The 13,586-nt window shown below is 39.6% G+C and overlaps 1 protein-coding gene across 1 annotated transcript in view; it reads left to right on the top strand.

Annotated features, from left to right (window-relative positions):
• Positions 1-37: 37 nt before the first annotated feature.
• The window catches only part of NID1 (nidogen 1), a 36,678-nt gene continuing 23,129 nt past the window's right edge, over positions 38-13,586 (top strand). Inside the window, 9 exon segments of the mRNA XM_031552193.1 lie at positions 38-253; positions 4,113-4,412; positions 5,668-5,897; positions 6,763-7,187; positions 8,032-8,181; positions 9,367-9,618; positions 10,732-10,932; positions 12,114-12,359; positions 13,214-13,357. Coding sequence (XP_031408053.1) covers positions 38-253; positions 4,113-4,412; positions 5,668-5,897; positions 6,763-7,187; positions 8,032-8,181; positions 9,367-9,618; positions 10,732-10,932; positions 12,114-12,359; positions 13,214-13,357 — 2,164 coding nt within the window.

A 13,586-nucleotide genomic window follows, 5' to 3' on the forward strand; every position in this document is an offset into this window, starting at 1 on the left:
GCGGTCCGGAGAGCGACGCGTGCGGTTCCCGTCCGGGATGAGCGCCGTCCGCAGGCGCGCTCCGTGCGGCCGGCCGGCATCTCGTTGTGCTCCGAGCACGCCGAGGTTCCCGAGCTACCGCAGCTGCTCGCAGCACCAGCGCGAAGGGAGAGCCGGAGGCTGCAGGCAGACCCCGCCGCGCCTCCGCACGCCAGCGCTGTGGTGCGAGCGGAGGCGTCGGCTCATGAGGGCGGGGTTGGAAGTGTTGGCTACAGTAACGTGAGTCCGATGGTTGGGACCGATCCTAATGGACGTGCCTTTTAGTTCCCGTGCTTGGAAAGTGCAAGACCCCCACGTGGCCGCTGTCATTCAAGGTTGGGTGTAGTTCCCACGTGCTCGAGTCTGTGCCGAAAGATTGAAGGATTCAGGCTGTGCCTGTGTGGGAAGTGGGTGCTGTGACCCGAGGCTGGCGGTGAAGATGAAGGGTGGACACGTGAGGGGTGTCCGGCCTCCAGTTTGTCCCCGAGTTCATGGCCTTGCCTGCCAGGTTCTTGGCTGGGACATTGATTAGCCGGCTCACACGGAAATGCTCTTTTCAAGGCACAGATGTGTTCTTGGAAGATGGCGGAGCGACCTGCGTGTCAGGCATTGAGATGATAGCAGTGATGTGTCAGATAAACGACAGAGAGGGGACAGAGCTCCCAAAGAGCAGCACGTTGGGTGACACCGCTGAGTTTCCTCAGCTTGGTGATCTCGGTACCGGCCTGTGGTGTGCCCAGGGATTTTGGCAGGAGCAGTGTGGGTGCAGAGGCCATTCCAGAATCAGCTTTTGGGCCCTTTTAGCGCGATTGTGTGGGCAGATCTGATCAGCAGAGGTGTTTTAGGATCAGTCTGCGTGTTATCAGGAGGCTTTTGTCTCGTTTTTAATCCATCACAAGTACTGTGCAGTGGGAGCACAGCAGAGAATGTGTGGGGATGGAGAAAGGAGTCTGCGTGTCATGAAAGGTACTGAGCAGTCTTAAATGCACCCCCAGAGCACACAGTTTTATTATATGCTGGCAGTGAGTGCTTACTGAGCTCTGTGATGATATTCAGTAAGCAGAATTTTCTCAAGGATTTCCAGCAGACAGTGAATATTACCAAGTTTATAAATGAAAGCATGGTATAAAATGCATATATACAGTACATAAAAGATGTTTTTCATCAGCTTTTGTGTTTTCAGGATGAAGTACATATTTCTGTATGATTCTGCATGATAAGATCATGCTTGTTTTTTACAACGTTCACTTTCATTTGGTTGAAAACGTTCATGGATCATTGGATTCTCCCTATTTTCCCACCAGCTTCTTCTACGTGCAGATAAAAAGGCAAAGACCTCTGAGGAACAATTGTTTGTTATCAATGTGTCATAAAATCCCCAGCAACGAAGCTCTCTCTGCCTGCTATGAAAAGAGAATGTTTATTTAACATAAGTTGAAACATGAGGCTTTCACATACTCTGTTTTTCTATGAGAGCTCTATAATGCTGAATCCTATTGCTAGCCCATTCTGACCTATTTGTTTTTATAACACTTCTGTTTGGACTTTTCCAGTTCACAGTGGAGCTCACAGCTGTGGAAAAGCTGAAAGACTGGAAGTGACTTCTTTGTAGGGAGGAATCAGAGCCCATTAAGTCAAGCTTGGGGCAATTTGTTAATTGTTAATTTTTTAGCTGCTTAAGTTAACCATTAGTCATGTTTTAATTAGAAAGTTTTACTGATTTAAATCTACTGACTCTTCTTTATACAAATAAATTCAATTGCTAAGCTCTTTATTTTTTTATTTTTTCCTCAGAAGTATTCATATCCTTAAAAAGCCTTCTGACTGGAGAGGGAAAAAATGCCATTTGTCTGAAACTTTTTTTGTTAGCTACTTTTTCTTTCAGTAGAAGTACTTTGTTGCTTCTTACCTCCTTCTCCTCACTTAATTTCTCAAGATAGGACTTGTAATAGACTGTGTGTAATTTGTTCTGCTACAGATCATGAACATATGTCAGCTATGCATGTAATCCAGAAGTTTAACATGCTAAAAATAAATCTGTGTTAGTTCCTGTCCGTTTAAACAGAATTATACCCTAAAAGGAAAGACGTACTCTACAGCTGGCCTTTAGACAGCGCCCACCTGGTGCCTTTTCCCCCCTTTTCCTATTGAATTAGAATGATCAGAGAATCACAGAACACGTGATGATCTCTGGGGATCAATCAGTCCAGTCCTCTGCCAAAGCAGGTTCCCCACAGCAGGTTGCAATCATGCTTTAATAAAATCCAATGCTTATTTTAAATTACCTCTCTGCGTTTTGGGGTTCATGCTTTAACGTATCAGTGTGAGCTTCAAAGAAATGAAATTAAATCATGCAATTTGCTCTCTGTGCAAATATGTATGTACTGCTAAATGCAAAAACTAAAAACATTTTTTAGTAATGCTGAATGTTCTTTTTCTACATTCAGATCAGCCAGTGTATTTATTTTCATCTAATAGCTTGCAAATGTTTTCTTGGTGATAGAGTACTAGCAACCAAACATTCTCCTTAACATTTATAAAGTAGAAACACAAAATGAGAATGGCTAGTATTTTTGCCTCTCCTGCATTAAATTACTTATTACATTTCAGTTTTTAGCGCAATAGGAAATAGTCAGAAGTGTACCCCCAGAGGAAGAAAAGAGGTAGACCAAACCTTAGGTCATTTCTTACAATCTCTATTTTGTTCAGTGGACATTAACTAGTCCTGATTGTGTTTTCTCTTAATGTTACTTTAAATGCCACAGCAGATGGGGGACCATGCAGTCTTGGTCTGCAGGTGCCAAATGTGATGAGGAGCAAAGAGTTTGTATGAAATATTTCAAAGACAAGTCATCCATCCGAGCAGTGGGAGTAGGGGTGCTTGCATGCAGAAAACATAAGCAAGAAGAAAGAGAAAAACTTTAACTTAACTCTAGATTTTGACTTTAAAGATGGAGCACATCTTCTTGCTTTAATGCCATAGCGAGCAAATTAGCCTAGGGGTCTTCATCTGAAGGAGAAATTACATAGCGAAGAGGCTGGGTCAAATTTGGCCATATGTCTCAATGTAAGAAGTAGGGATCATGAAAGGAAGTAGGGAACCAGACTGAAAACAAACAAAGTAGGAGAGACGTCGGGGTATGAGTCATGGATCTGCAGAATTCCTTTTTAAAGGATTTTGTGGAAGCACGATGTTTAGATACGTGGAAAGGAAGACTTAACAAATACTTGAAGGAGATCCACCGAGGATGAGTCAAGGCACAGGGAGTCCCTTCAGCTGCGTGTGGACAGAGGTTGACTGGAGAAGTGCATCTGGGCCCTTCTCTTGTACTTCTGAACCTAAAAGCCAACAGATGCAGTCTGGTACAGGCTGCTGGGCTGGGTGGCCTTGTAGCCCAAGTTGCTGTAGGCATTAACACACCCATCCAAGCATTCATAAAGACCATTTAGTGTTATAACTGTCTTAAATGTATGAGAAGGTCCAGTGGTGGTTTATTGTTCTGGGACACACGGTGAGTGAGAGAAACCTTTGGGAGGTGGCTGTTTTACCATCATACCCTGTGATGTTGGCTTTGGGACTTCTGCCCCTTGGTGAGCTGTCTGCATGTGTGGCAGCGGCTCTGGAGATGTAAATGCCTGGCTTCACGCAGCTGGTATAACCTGCCTTGCTTCTAGGTCTGTATCTTCAGACCAAGAGTTTCATTTTTATTTAATACCCTTAAGGTTTTTTTGTTTTCTTGTTTGTTTTTTCCCCAAGTAAGAGACAGTCTTCCACGGTGGCAGGGCAGTCAGCTGTAAGGGAATTTACAGGGTGTCCCATATCTGCTACAGAAAAGAATCACTGCTTAACCAAATAAAGTAACTCTTAAAAATTTGCTTCACCTTTCCTGTCCTCAGTCACACCATTGTGAGACTGCTCTACAGGAGTAACAGCTAAAAGAGAGAGAAACTTTTGGCCACCCCAAATATGAGGCTGACTTCAGACTCAATTTCTTTTAGAAGTGCAATGAAAAGTGTTGTGATCTGGATCACACAGCTTTGGAGGACAACGATTTTAAGCAGTATTTATCTTACAATATCATTTTTTTTATTAGGTTGCCACAAATGGGATTATTGCAGTGAATGAACCTAAGAATGAAGAAAACTATCTTGGCCAATTCCCAGTCAGTTTTGGAGCTATTGCTCCTTTTATGGCTGATCTGGATACAACAGATGGACGTGGAAGTGTTTATTACAGAGAAGATTCATCCTCAGATGTCTTACAACTCGCATCAGACTATATCAAAGGGGGGTTTCCTGAGGCTGCTTTTGATCCCAGCAGTGTTGTTATTGTTACCTGGAAGCTCGTGGCTCCATACCAGGGACCTGGAGAAGATCTTACTTTGGAAGAAAAGGTGAATGTTAATGAGAGCTCTAAGACGTATCGGATGTATGTCCAGCTGATGCGTAACACTGTTATCTACTGTTTTGAAGACTAATTCCTTCGTGTTTAAGTTAGTCTAACACCATTTAGAATGAGTTCTTTAGTTGAAAAGGCTGCAACAGAACACAAGCTTCTACAAGTTTTCATTCAGAAGAAAACACTTGAATCTTAATATCTGACTTATTTGTATCTCCTAATGTTGCCGTGCTTTAAATGTTAACTGTGATGGAATAATAACTGAAATAGTGGGCTATCTCCTGCCTTCCATCTGTGGAACATAATCCTTTTTGCTTGCATTGTTCAACAGACTCTGAAGTCATTTTGACACCAAACTATCTAAAACCTGATAAAGACTAACACGAACTTCAGACTGAGCATCTGTTTTGGAGAGATGACTCTGTATTCAGAAAATCTCATACTTTGTAGCTAGTATTGAATGAAGAAGCAGCTAAGGGATACTCTTTGTATTACTTGCAATCCATTTTCTCTTTCAGAATCATATTAGGTACTGTTGAGCAGGGATCTCATACAGGTAAACTACGCTTTATAATCGTCCCAACTGATGGGCCTGCTCGCAATGGATAGAGCTGAGAACATTACCACAATTTAGCAAATCTTGTTTTGTCAGAGATTAATTTCTTGCACCTAACTTGACACAACCATTGTTTTCACAGTAATGACTCTGCACTGTTCTAGCAATGAATAGCTGATGTCTGAGCTACAGTCTTGATGGTTCCCACGCTTTGTAGGAGCTTTTGGACAGCAAAAGGCAATTGCAGCAACATGAAATTTGAATGTTTTTCTTTTGTTTAAATATTCTGTTTACCAATACATTCGTGTCAGTTTTCTACATCTTCTCAGTTAGTTTAGTTTAGCTACTTTTTTTTTTAAGATCAGGCAGTGCATGTAATTGAGCTCAGAAGTATTATGTTGTAGGCAGCCTCTATGGCTGTGTCCTGAGAGATTTAACATATCTTTGGTAATGCTTTCTGCTTAATGTTTATGCATGCTGACTGTAAAACTGCTTCAACAGAACATAAACTTGGATAATATTGATATTTTAATTTTTTTTTTCCCTTGTAAAGTACATGATTCATTCATTATGTGTTACAGAAATTCGAATGTTGTCTTTGTGCTTTAAAAAAAGAAAATTATTTTATTGTCTATCTTGACTGTTTTTCCATGAGTAAATGGATTTTTTATTTATTTATTTATTTTTTCTACAGAGGAACACATTCCAGGCTGTTTTAGCCTCTTCTGACTCCAGTTCCTATGCTATTTTCCTTTACCCAGAAGATGGTTTGCAGTTCTATAGTGCATACTCAAAGAATAATGATGGAAAGATTCCTGCGATGGTTGGCTTTAGTCAGGCCTCCACAAACTACTACTTTTGGGAAAATCCAGGATCCTACAATGTCATTGCTAATGATGAAGACAGCATTAGAAATTTGCACAAGTATGTTTTTTTGTTTGTTTTAATTTATCAAGAAAACGTCAAGAAGTTGCATGTTTTTCTGAATTGTATCATGACTCAGAAGGAGATAGTAAGATTTCATTAGCCATTGCATTAGAAATGTCTAAGTCTGCTACTGATACTCATCCTCTTGAATAATATAAGGACTTTGGGGTAATTTGTCAAAACTCCATAGTTCCGTTGCCACTGGTAGGAGCTGCTAAAAATGGACCTTACGAAATTGGACAACTTTAGACTTTAACTCTTCATACTATGTCATATTAACTCTTTTTCTTCTTTTTTTTTTTTCTTTTTTTTTTCTTTGGTGGGGAAAAATAAATGAGCAATAAGGAAAGGGAGTGGGCTAGACAGTTCTAACAGGTGTTAGCAAGATTTTCGTGACTCAAGTATCTCCTTCTATTTCCACCTCTGCAGAAAAAATGCTGTCCAAACTATCAGTGATGGTTTATAGTTGAATCTAGTGCTTTGTAGATAAGGTAATAGAATCATAGAATGGCCTGATTTGAAAAGGATCACAATGATCATCCAGTTTCAACCCCCCTTCTATGTGCAGGGTCGCCAACCACCAGACCTGGCTGCCCAGAGCCACATCCATCCTGGCCTTGAATGCCTCCAGGGATGGGGCACCCACAACCTTCCTGGGCAACCTATTCCAATGTGACACCGCCCTCTGTGTGAAGAACTTCCTCCTAATATCTAACCTAAACCTCCCCTGTCTCAGTTTAAGACCGTGTAATCAACTGTTTTTCCTGGTATTTCTAAGTGAAGAATAGCATTTTGTGTAGGATAGGAATACCACAAAACATGCATTTGACCTTTTTGATTTGGCCTGTGATCTCTCTGATAGAAGCAGCAATGCTGGGAGACAAGGTGTCTGGGTGTTTGAGATTGGCAGCTCATCTGACACTATTGTGCCTGCCAAGGTCAGCAATGTTCTGGCGAGCCTAGAGCCCAGTGAAGAAGACCAGGAGTTGACTTCAAAACCATTCATGTCAGACTATGGCTCCACTGAAATAAGACCGCAGTACGTCACCAGTAGCACAGACAGTACAGAAGAGGACCAGCACGTTACATACAGTGTTCCTCAGTTAGCTGTGGAAGACTTTATAACTTCATACCAAGATGTAACAGGAACACCTTCGACTGAATCTTTTTATCGTCATCGAGAATTCCCGACAGCAAAAGCTCCACCTCGCCAGTTCCCAGCCCAGCAGTTCCCCCCACAGGGACCCCAGGTCATAGATGTGGAAGAATTTGATGAAACTGGTATAGGTAAGGCCTTTTATATAAAGCTTGGATTGTTCTAATACAGACAGGCAGCAAGAAGATTCAGATTTTCAGATGTGACATTCTGGGGACCTTTAACAATTTTGTGTCATTCATTTGGGACAGTTATCTTGAATGTCACCTCAGACTCATCCTGCCAGTCTAGTAAAATAGTCCTGCAGTCTGGCTCACAGGAGAGCAGGTTCACAGTGCCTGCGGAACCTGACTCTCTCCTAAGGAAGGCTTCCCATAGGGATAATGGTATTCCTGATATTGACATGCTCTTAGTGGAAACTGATTTTTTCGTGTCTTTCATCAAAGACTGTTGTTTAAGTTATAATCTGACCTTTAATATCTTCAGTAAGTGGTTGTTCCTGGTAAAGATTTTATGATCATTTCTTCTGAAACCTGGCTTTTTTCTTTTCACTGATGTGAGTTACTGAATTTGGGTGATTTAATAAAGGTTAAGAATAGCGATTGCTGTAAAAATCATTGGCTGGTGTAAGGATGCATGGCCTCAATTTTTGCAGTGGCAGAATTAGCAATTCTAACTTGCAAGGAAGTATTTATAGAAAATTCAAAGCAGTGTGACTGACTACCTAGGTACTGTTTCTTGAAATATTAATAATGGATGAGCCAACTAGGATTACCATGTGTTTGGTGCATATTCCTGGGTCCTTTACTGATGTTCTTTGTTCTGAAGTTGAAAAGGCTCCTTTTTGCTTTGGTTTGGAAGCAAGCATAGGTTAAAATGATCATCTGCTAGTTTCATCATGACTGTTTGAATGCTATTAATGTATTAATAGAGATATAAGAAGCATCTAGTATACATGTCTGGTGTTTTCTACAGTGTTCCGCTACCACACAGACGTGCAGCAGACCTGTGCTAACAATCGCCACCAGTGTTCTGTTCATGCTATTTGCAAAGATTACCCCAATGGATTTTGTTGCAGTTGTATTGCTGGATACAAAGGAAATGGCAGACAATGTGTAGCAGAAGGTAACTTTTCTGAAAATTGGGTGCATATGCAGCTACTACGCTTGATGTTCTTGAATATTTTCAGTAGTCAAAATAAGACATGGTTACGTGGTTTTTGGAAGAGTTATCACTAGAGATGTTTTGAGAGGTGTTTTAGGTGAGCTATACTTTCTGAGATGGTGGTTTTGCTTTTTAAATGAAGCAAACTGGTTTAAGTAGCCAAGTATATGAATTATGCAACTTTCTAGGAAAAAAAAAGTTATTCTGTAACTGAGATAATTTCATAATATAGCATCCAATGTTATTGTTAGAATTAGTTGTGAAGTTCTGGTGTTTTTTAATCTGATATAGTCCCCCACTCTAGAAATGGGCTGTCTAGAGGGGATGAACAAATTAACTCTGATAATCAATGAAGACCATGGCTCCTCTTTGTCTGACTCTTAAGCTTCTTTACTAAAGGGCTAATCTGCAGGATTTTTGTTAGATACCCATTTAAACTTTGTTCCTGTGTAAGATCCATAAAGGAATTTCTTGTGTATACACTTGTAATCCTAGTAGTGACTTGACTCAGAATATAGATGCATTTCAACAGCTAAACTAGCTGACTGCAAACTTTGTGTTGTATAAAGAGGGGAAGAAAAACCTAATATTCAGCTTTCAGTTTATAAAACTGATTTTTTCAGAGAAAGAAAAGGATTGAAGGTAATGCAACTTGAAGTTGTGTGCATTTAGAAAACTATATGGAAAAAAATAATAAACCAAAAATAATTACTTCTGTAAAACACTGCCAGTCTTCTAACAATTTTTCTTTGAAGGCTAGTAGTCTGATTGCTCTGATCACCTAGTGGTGTTAGGGTTCTGGTATGGAATGAGCAAATCTACATTCAGTAGGTATTGATATGAAGTGTGATCTTGTACTGTCAGAGAAACTGTAACAGCATGATCTGTTTATAGAGTTTTCTTTGGAGGAAAAATTGTTGATGAGGATAAAGGGCACTTTTGGAGGCAATTTTGACTGTTTAACGAATGACAATACACATGTAACCAAGCTAACACTCTCTGTAGACAGTATCCTGTCTGCTGAATTCAGTTGGCATTTCTTTGCCATTTGTTTTGACACTAATATCTTTGAACGGGGTGCTCTCATTCCTTGTAGAGTATTTGAGAACTGTTGTTTTGTACTGATGCATTGCACTGATTTCCCAGGTTCTCCTCAGAGAGTCAACGGGAAAGTCAAAGGACGAATCTTCGTAGGAAATAACCCTGTTCCAGTTACATTTGAGAACACTGATCTCCACTCGTATGTTGTGATGAACCATGGACGTGCCTATACTGCTATCAGCACAATCCCAGAAGCCTTGGGTTATTCTTTGCTGCCTCTTGCCTCTATTGGAGGTGTAATAGGGTGGATGTTTGCTGTAGAACAGCAAGGATATAAAAATGGATTCAGTATTACCGGTAACTTCTTAATTTAAAATTACATTTTAAAATTATACTGTACTTTCCCTGTTTTGAGATAAGAAATGCATATATAGAAGCAATATGACAAAAAATCTATTTAATCTGAGTTGAAAATTGATTGCTTTGTTACCAAACTTCTCACTGTTTTTCTTGTTTACATATTGGGCTTTTTATCTTACAGCTTCTGCACAAGCATGTAAATTTCTTAGAGAAGAATAGATTGGCCCATTCCTATACAAGAAAGAGATTATTAAAACATACCTGATTTTTGGTTATAGAGTGTACAGAGCTGCTGAAAAACCCTGCCCCTACATTCATAAGACATCTAACATGTTTATTTCCTGATTATGCCAATGAAGCAAAGCGCAATGCAAGTCTGATCTCTCGAAGATCTGAAATTCTTTGTAGATAAAATGTTGTATGAAATGCAAATGACCCTGCTAACTTATTTGAAGGAAGCCTCAGATCACAAATATAGCTTCAAAAAACTGTCCAGGGCATTATCTGTTTGTCTGTGCACTTTAATTCAAGCTGTAGGTTCAATCTGCCTTAGGAGAACACATGGTTCTTTTTTAAATTTTATTTTTTACAGCCCTATGCTATGAATCTACTTGAATATAACTTATTGTTTGGGGATTTTAATTGTGTGTGTGTGTGTGTGTGTGTGTGTGTGTGTGTTTGAAGTTTGTTCCAGAATTTACAGCATACATTTCACCTGGTTTTGATTTAGAAACAGATGTAGGGGATTTTTTGTTTGTTTTTAACTCTGTATTCTGAATAGAGATATTCTTTAAAATACACAGCTCATTTGCTGTTTTCACTAAGAGGGAAAGGGTAAATATTTTTAGCTTTTCTGAATATATTTATTTTAACTGCTTCTTCAGTTACACTCACAGTGTAGCATATTCAGTGTTTAAGAAGAGTTTCCTTATGACATTATCAATTTGTCTTTGGAAATTATTTCTGTAAGGATCCAGAATATTAACAATTGTGTCACATCAAAGCTTGCTTATAGAAAATAGTTTTAATTTGATCTAGTAGAAGCAGTTGTGGTGAATAGAAGGATTCAGAAACCACTATTAAGTGGTTTAACTAATGCTATTTCTGTAGGTGGAGAGTTTACACGGCAAACTGAAGTCACTTTTCTTGGCAACAATGAGAAGGTGGTTATAAAGCAGAAATTCAGTGGAATTGATGAGCATGGTCACCTTACCATCAGCACAGAAATGGAAGGCAGAGTACCTGAGGTCCCTGCTGGTGCATCAGTCCATATTGAACCTTACACTGAGCTCTATCACGCCTCTAGTTCTGGTAAGATTCCCTAAGAAGGAATTGACATGTAAGTGCACAATTCTTAGAGTGGAGAGAAGGATAATCACTACCTTCTTTAAGGATGTGCTTGTGATTTTCAGTTTATATGATTTTGACTCTTAGAATTGGGTTCCAAAAGAAGATGGATTTTGTGTGAAAATATTCCTAAACTTTCTATTGAAAAAAATGTGAGTCTGAGCTCATGCTAGCTGTTCTCTTTTATTGGTCTTATGTTTTACATTGTCATTGTAGTCGTACAAATTGCAAAGCTTTTTGTGGAGTCCATAGTTCTCAGCAGGAGCTGAGCTGGGATATACCTATTTGTAGTAATGTCTGTAAATGGACTTTAATCCTGTTCAGTGAGACCATGCCCTATGTCTGTAACAAGCATTTATCAGTATTATTTGAGCAGAATTTGAACAACTGTTTAGAAGATTAGGAGGCTCTTAATTCCATTATCAGTTTCCTTTGTTGTCTCTTCAGTAATTCTCTTCCTTGTCTCAGAGATGCGGTGAGAGAGTAGTTCTTCATTTTGCCATTTACAGTGGAATATTCCTCTCTTTACTTTCCTCTTCCTGAATAATATAACATATGTCTCAACCCAGCAAAAACGAAGTGATGTTGTAGTGTTCCTGCTGGTCAGTCAGCCCAGCCATCAAGGAGCAACAGAGAGGAAGCAGTAAGCAGTGCTCCTAAGTGCATCTGGATATGAGAAAGGCAGCATTTTGCTCCAGGGGCACCCTTTGATTGCTGCAGGTAGCATGAAGCGGTGTAGTTGCTCCATCATTGCATTATATCTGCTATCTGGCCTTGGTATCTGGTACTGAGCCCCTCTTGCTGCTTTGCCTGTCCTTATGAGCTGTGAAATGGTAGAAGCAGCAGGAAGATTCTACTTTGTGCTGAACAACTTCAGAGATTTGGAGGAGTTGTTTGGGCAGATTCATCTAAAGAAACTTGTAAGTTTCCTGAGTTAAATTTTCCTTTCATTTCCTGGCAACCCATAAATTTTAGCTGAATTTTTAAATTATGTCAGAATAAATTGTGTCCCATCCCTTACAACTGTGCTGAGCACAGAACAAGTCTAACCAAATGCCTGTTCCTTTGCCTGAAAATGGATCCACATAGCAGTGAAGAGAGATTTTTGCTTTCTGTTCTGATCGGAGTATGTTGCCGTGTTGCAGTGATCACTTCATCATCCACCAGAGAGTACACAGTGACAGAGCCTGAAAGGGATGGGGTTGCTTCCACGTACACTGGTGCCTATCAGTGGCGACAAACCATCTCCTTTGATGAATGCATTCATGATGACACTCTCCATGCTGCTCCTGCTACTCAGCAGCTCTCAGTGGACAGTATATTTGTTCTGTATAACAGGGACGAGCAAATTCTGCGTTATGCTATGAGCAATTCCATTGGCCCCATCAGTGGTATGTATGAATTCAAAGAATTTCTTTGTTGCTACTGTTGTTAAAACTATGTTTCTGTATTCTTTTAGCTTGCATTAGCTGAGTATTAATTAAATTAATTAGTTCCATTTTTTAGCAGATCTGGATCATCAGTTAAGAAGAGAAATGAGACTGTTGCAGTTGGTGTTTTTACCTGGGGAAGGGTATTTATCTCTTCCTGAAATCCAGTGGAGTTTGTGTCTAGCTTCTTGAAGTACTCTCAGCATACTAGCTTGAATATATTGCTGCTTAGATGTGTAAAGTTGTGCCAGTTGTCTTTACTTGATACCCAGATCTTTATTAACAATTGTTTTGTGTGTTGTCAGAGCAAAGAGCAAAAGAGGGCAAAAAGGTCTACCTTTGAAAAAGCCAGTTTCTGTAGTTTATCTTGATATATGGCACAATATTTGTAAGGTAGGAAGCCTCTGAAATGTATTTTCTAGAAGAACATTCCAGACTTTTTCTGTGTTTACTGAAATCACAACAAAGGAGCAATAGGAAAATCCATAACAGGTAAGAACAGAAGGGATGATACTCACTTCTGTTTGTTCAAAAAATAAAGTTCAATCAATTAAAATTAGCAAAACAAGCTGTTAAGAATCACATTTTGAGTCTAGGTTAGTTTCAGGAAGATGCTTTATCTTGGTTAGGTTTTCTTTTTTTAGTGAGTTTTGTGTGACTCTTCTTTTAAATTTTTATGGTCCTTTGCCAAAGTTACGAAAAATACCAATGATGTTGTCATTTGAGATTGATGTCTTGCAGTGTCCTTCTGGACCTTATCTGAGTCTTATTATTTGGGTAGAGTTGGCATGGCTAAATATGGTCTTTCTTTTCAGATGGTTCTGCTGATATTAGCCGGAATCCTTGCTACACTGGTACCCATAACTGTGACACCAATGCAGTATGTCGTGCAGGATCTGGGAATCGTTTCTCCTGTGAATGTTCGATTGGGTTCCGTGGAGATGGAAATGTTTGTTATGGTATCAGAAGATTTTCTTTAGAAAATGTATAATTTGGTTTGCTTGGAATGTATTGACTCTCATTTTGAAGAAGATTGAGGAATCGTAGGTTAAAGGGATGTTGGAGTAGCTAATGTATGTGATTAATCACAGTAAGTAACTTTGATTGTCTCGAAGAGTCAAACCTGGATATGTTTTGCTAGTTTACAAAGCATCTTTCCTACGTAGTTCCTCTTCTCATAAGACTTGG

This window comes from Meleagris gallopavo, chromosome 2 (genome assembly GCF_000146605.3).
Source record: "Meleagris gallopavo isolate NT-WF06-2002-E0010 breed Aviagen turkey brand Nicholas breeding stock chromosome 2, Turkey_5.1, whole genome shotgun sequence".
Classification (NCBI taxonomy): domain Eukaryota; kingdom Metazoa; phylum Chordata; class Aves; order Galliformes; family Phasianidae; genus Meleagris; species Meleagris gallopavo.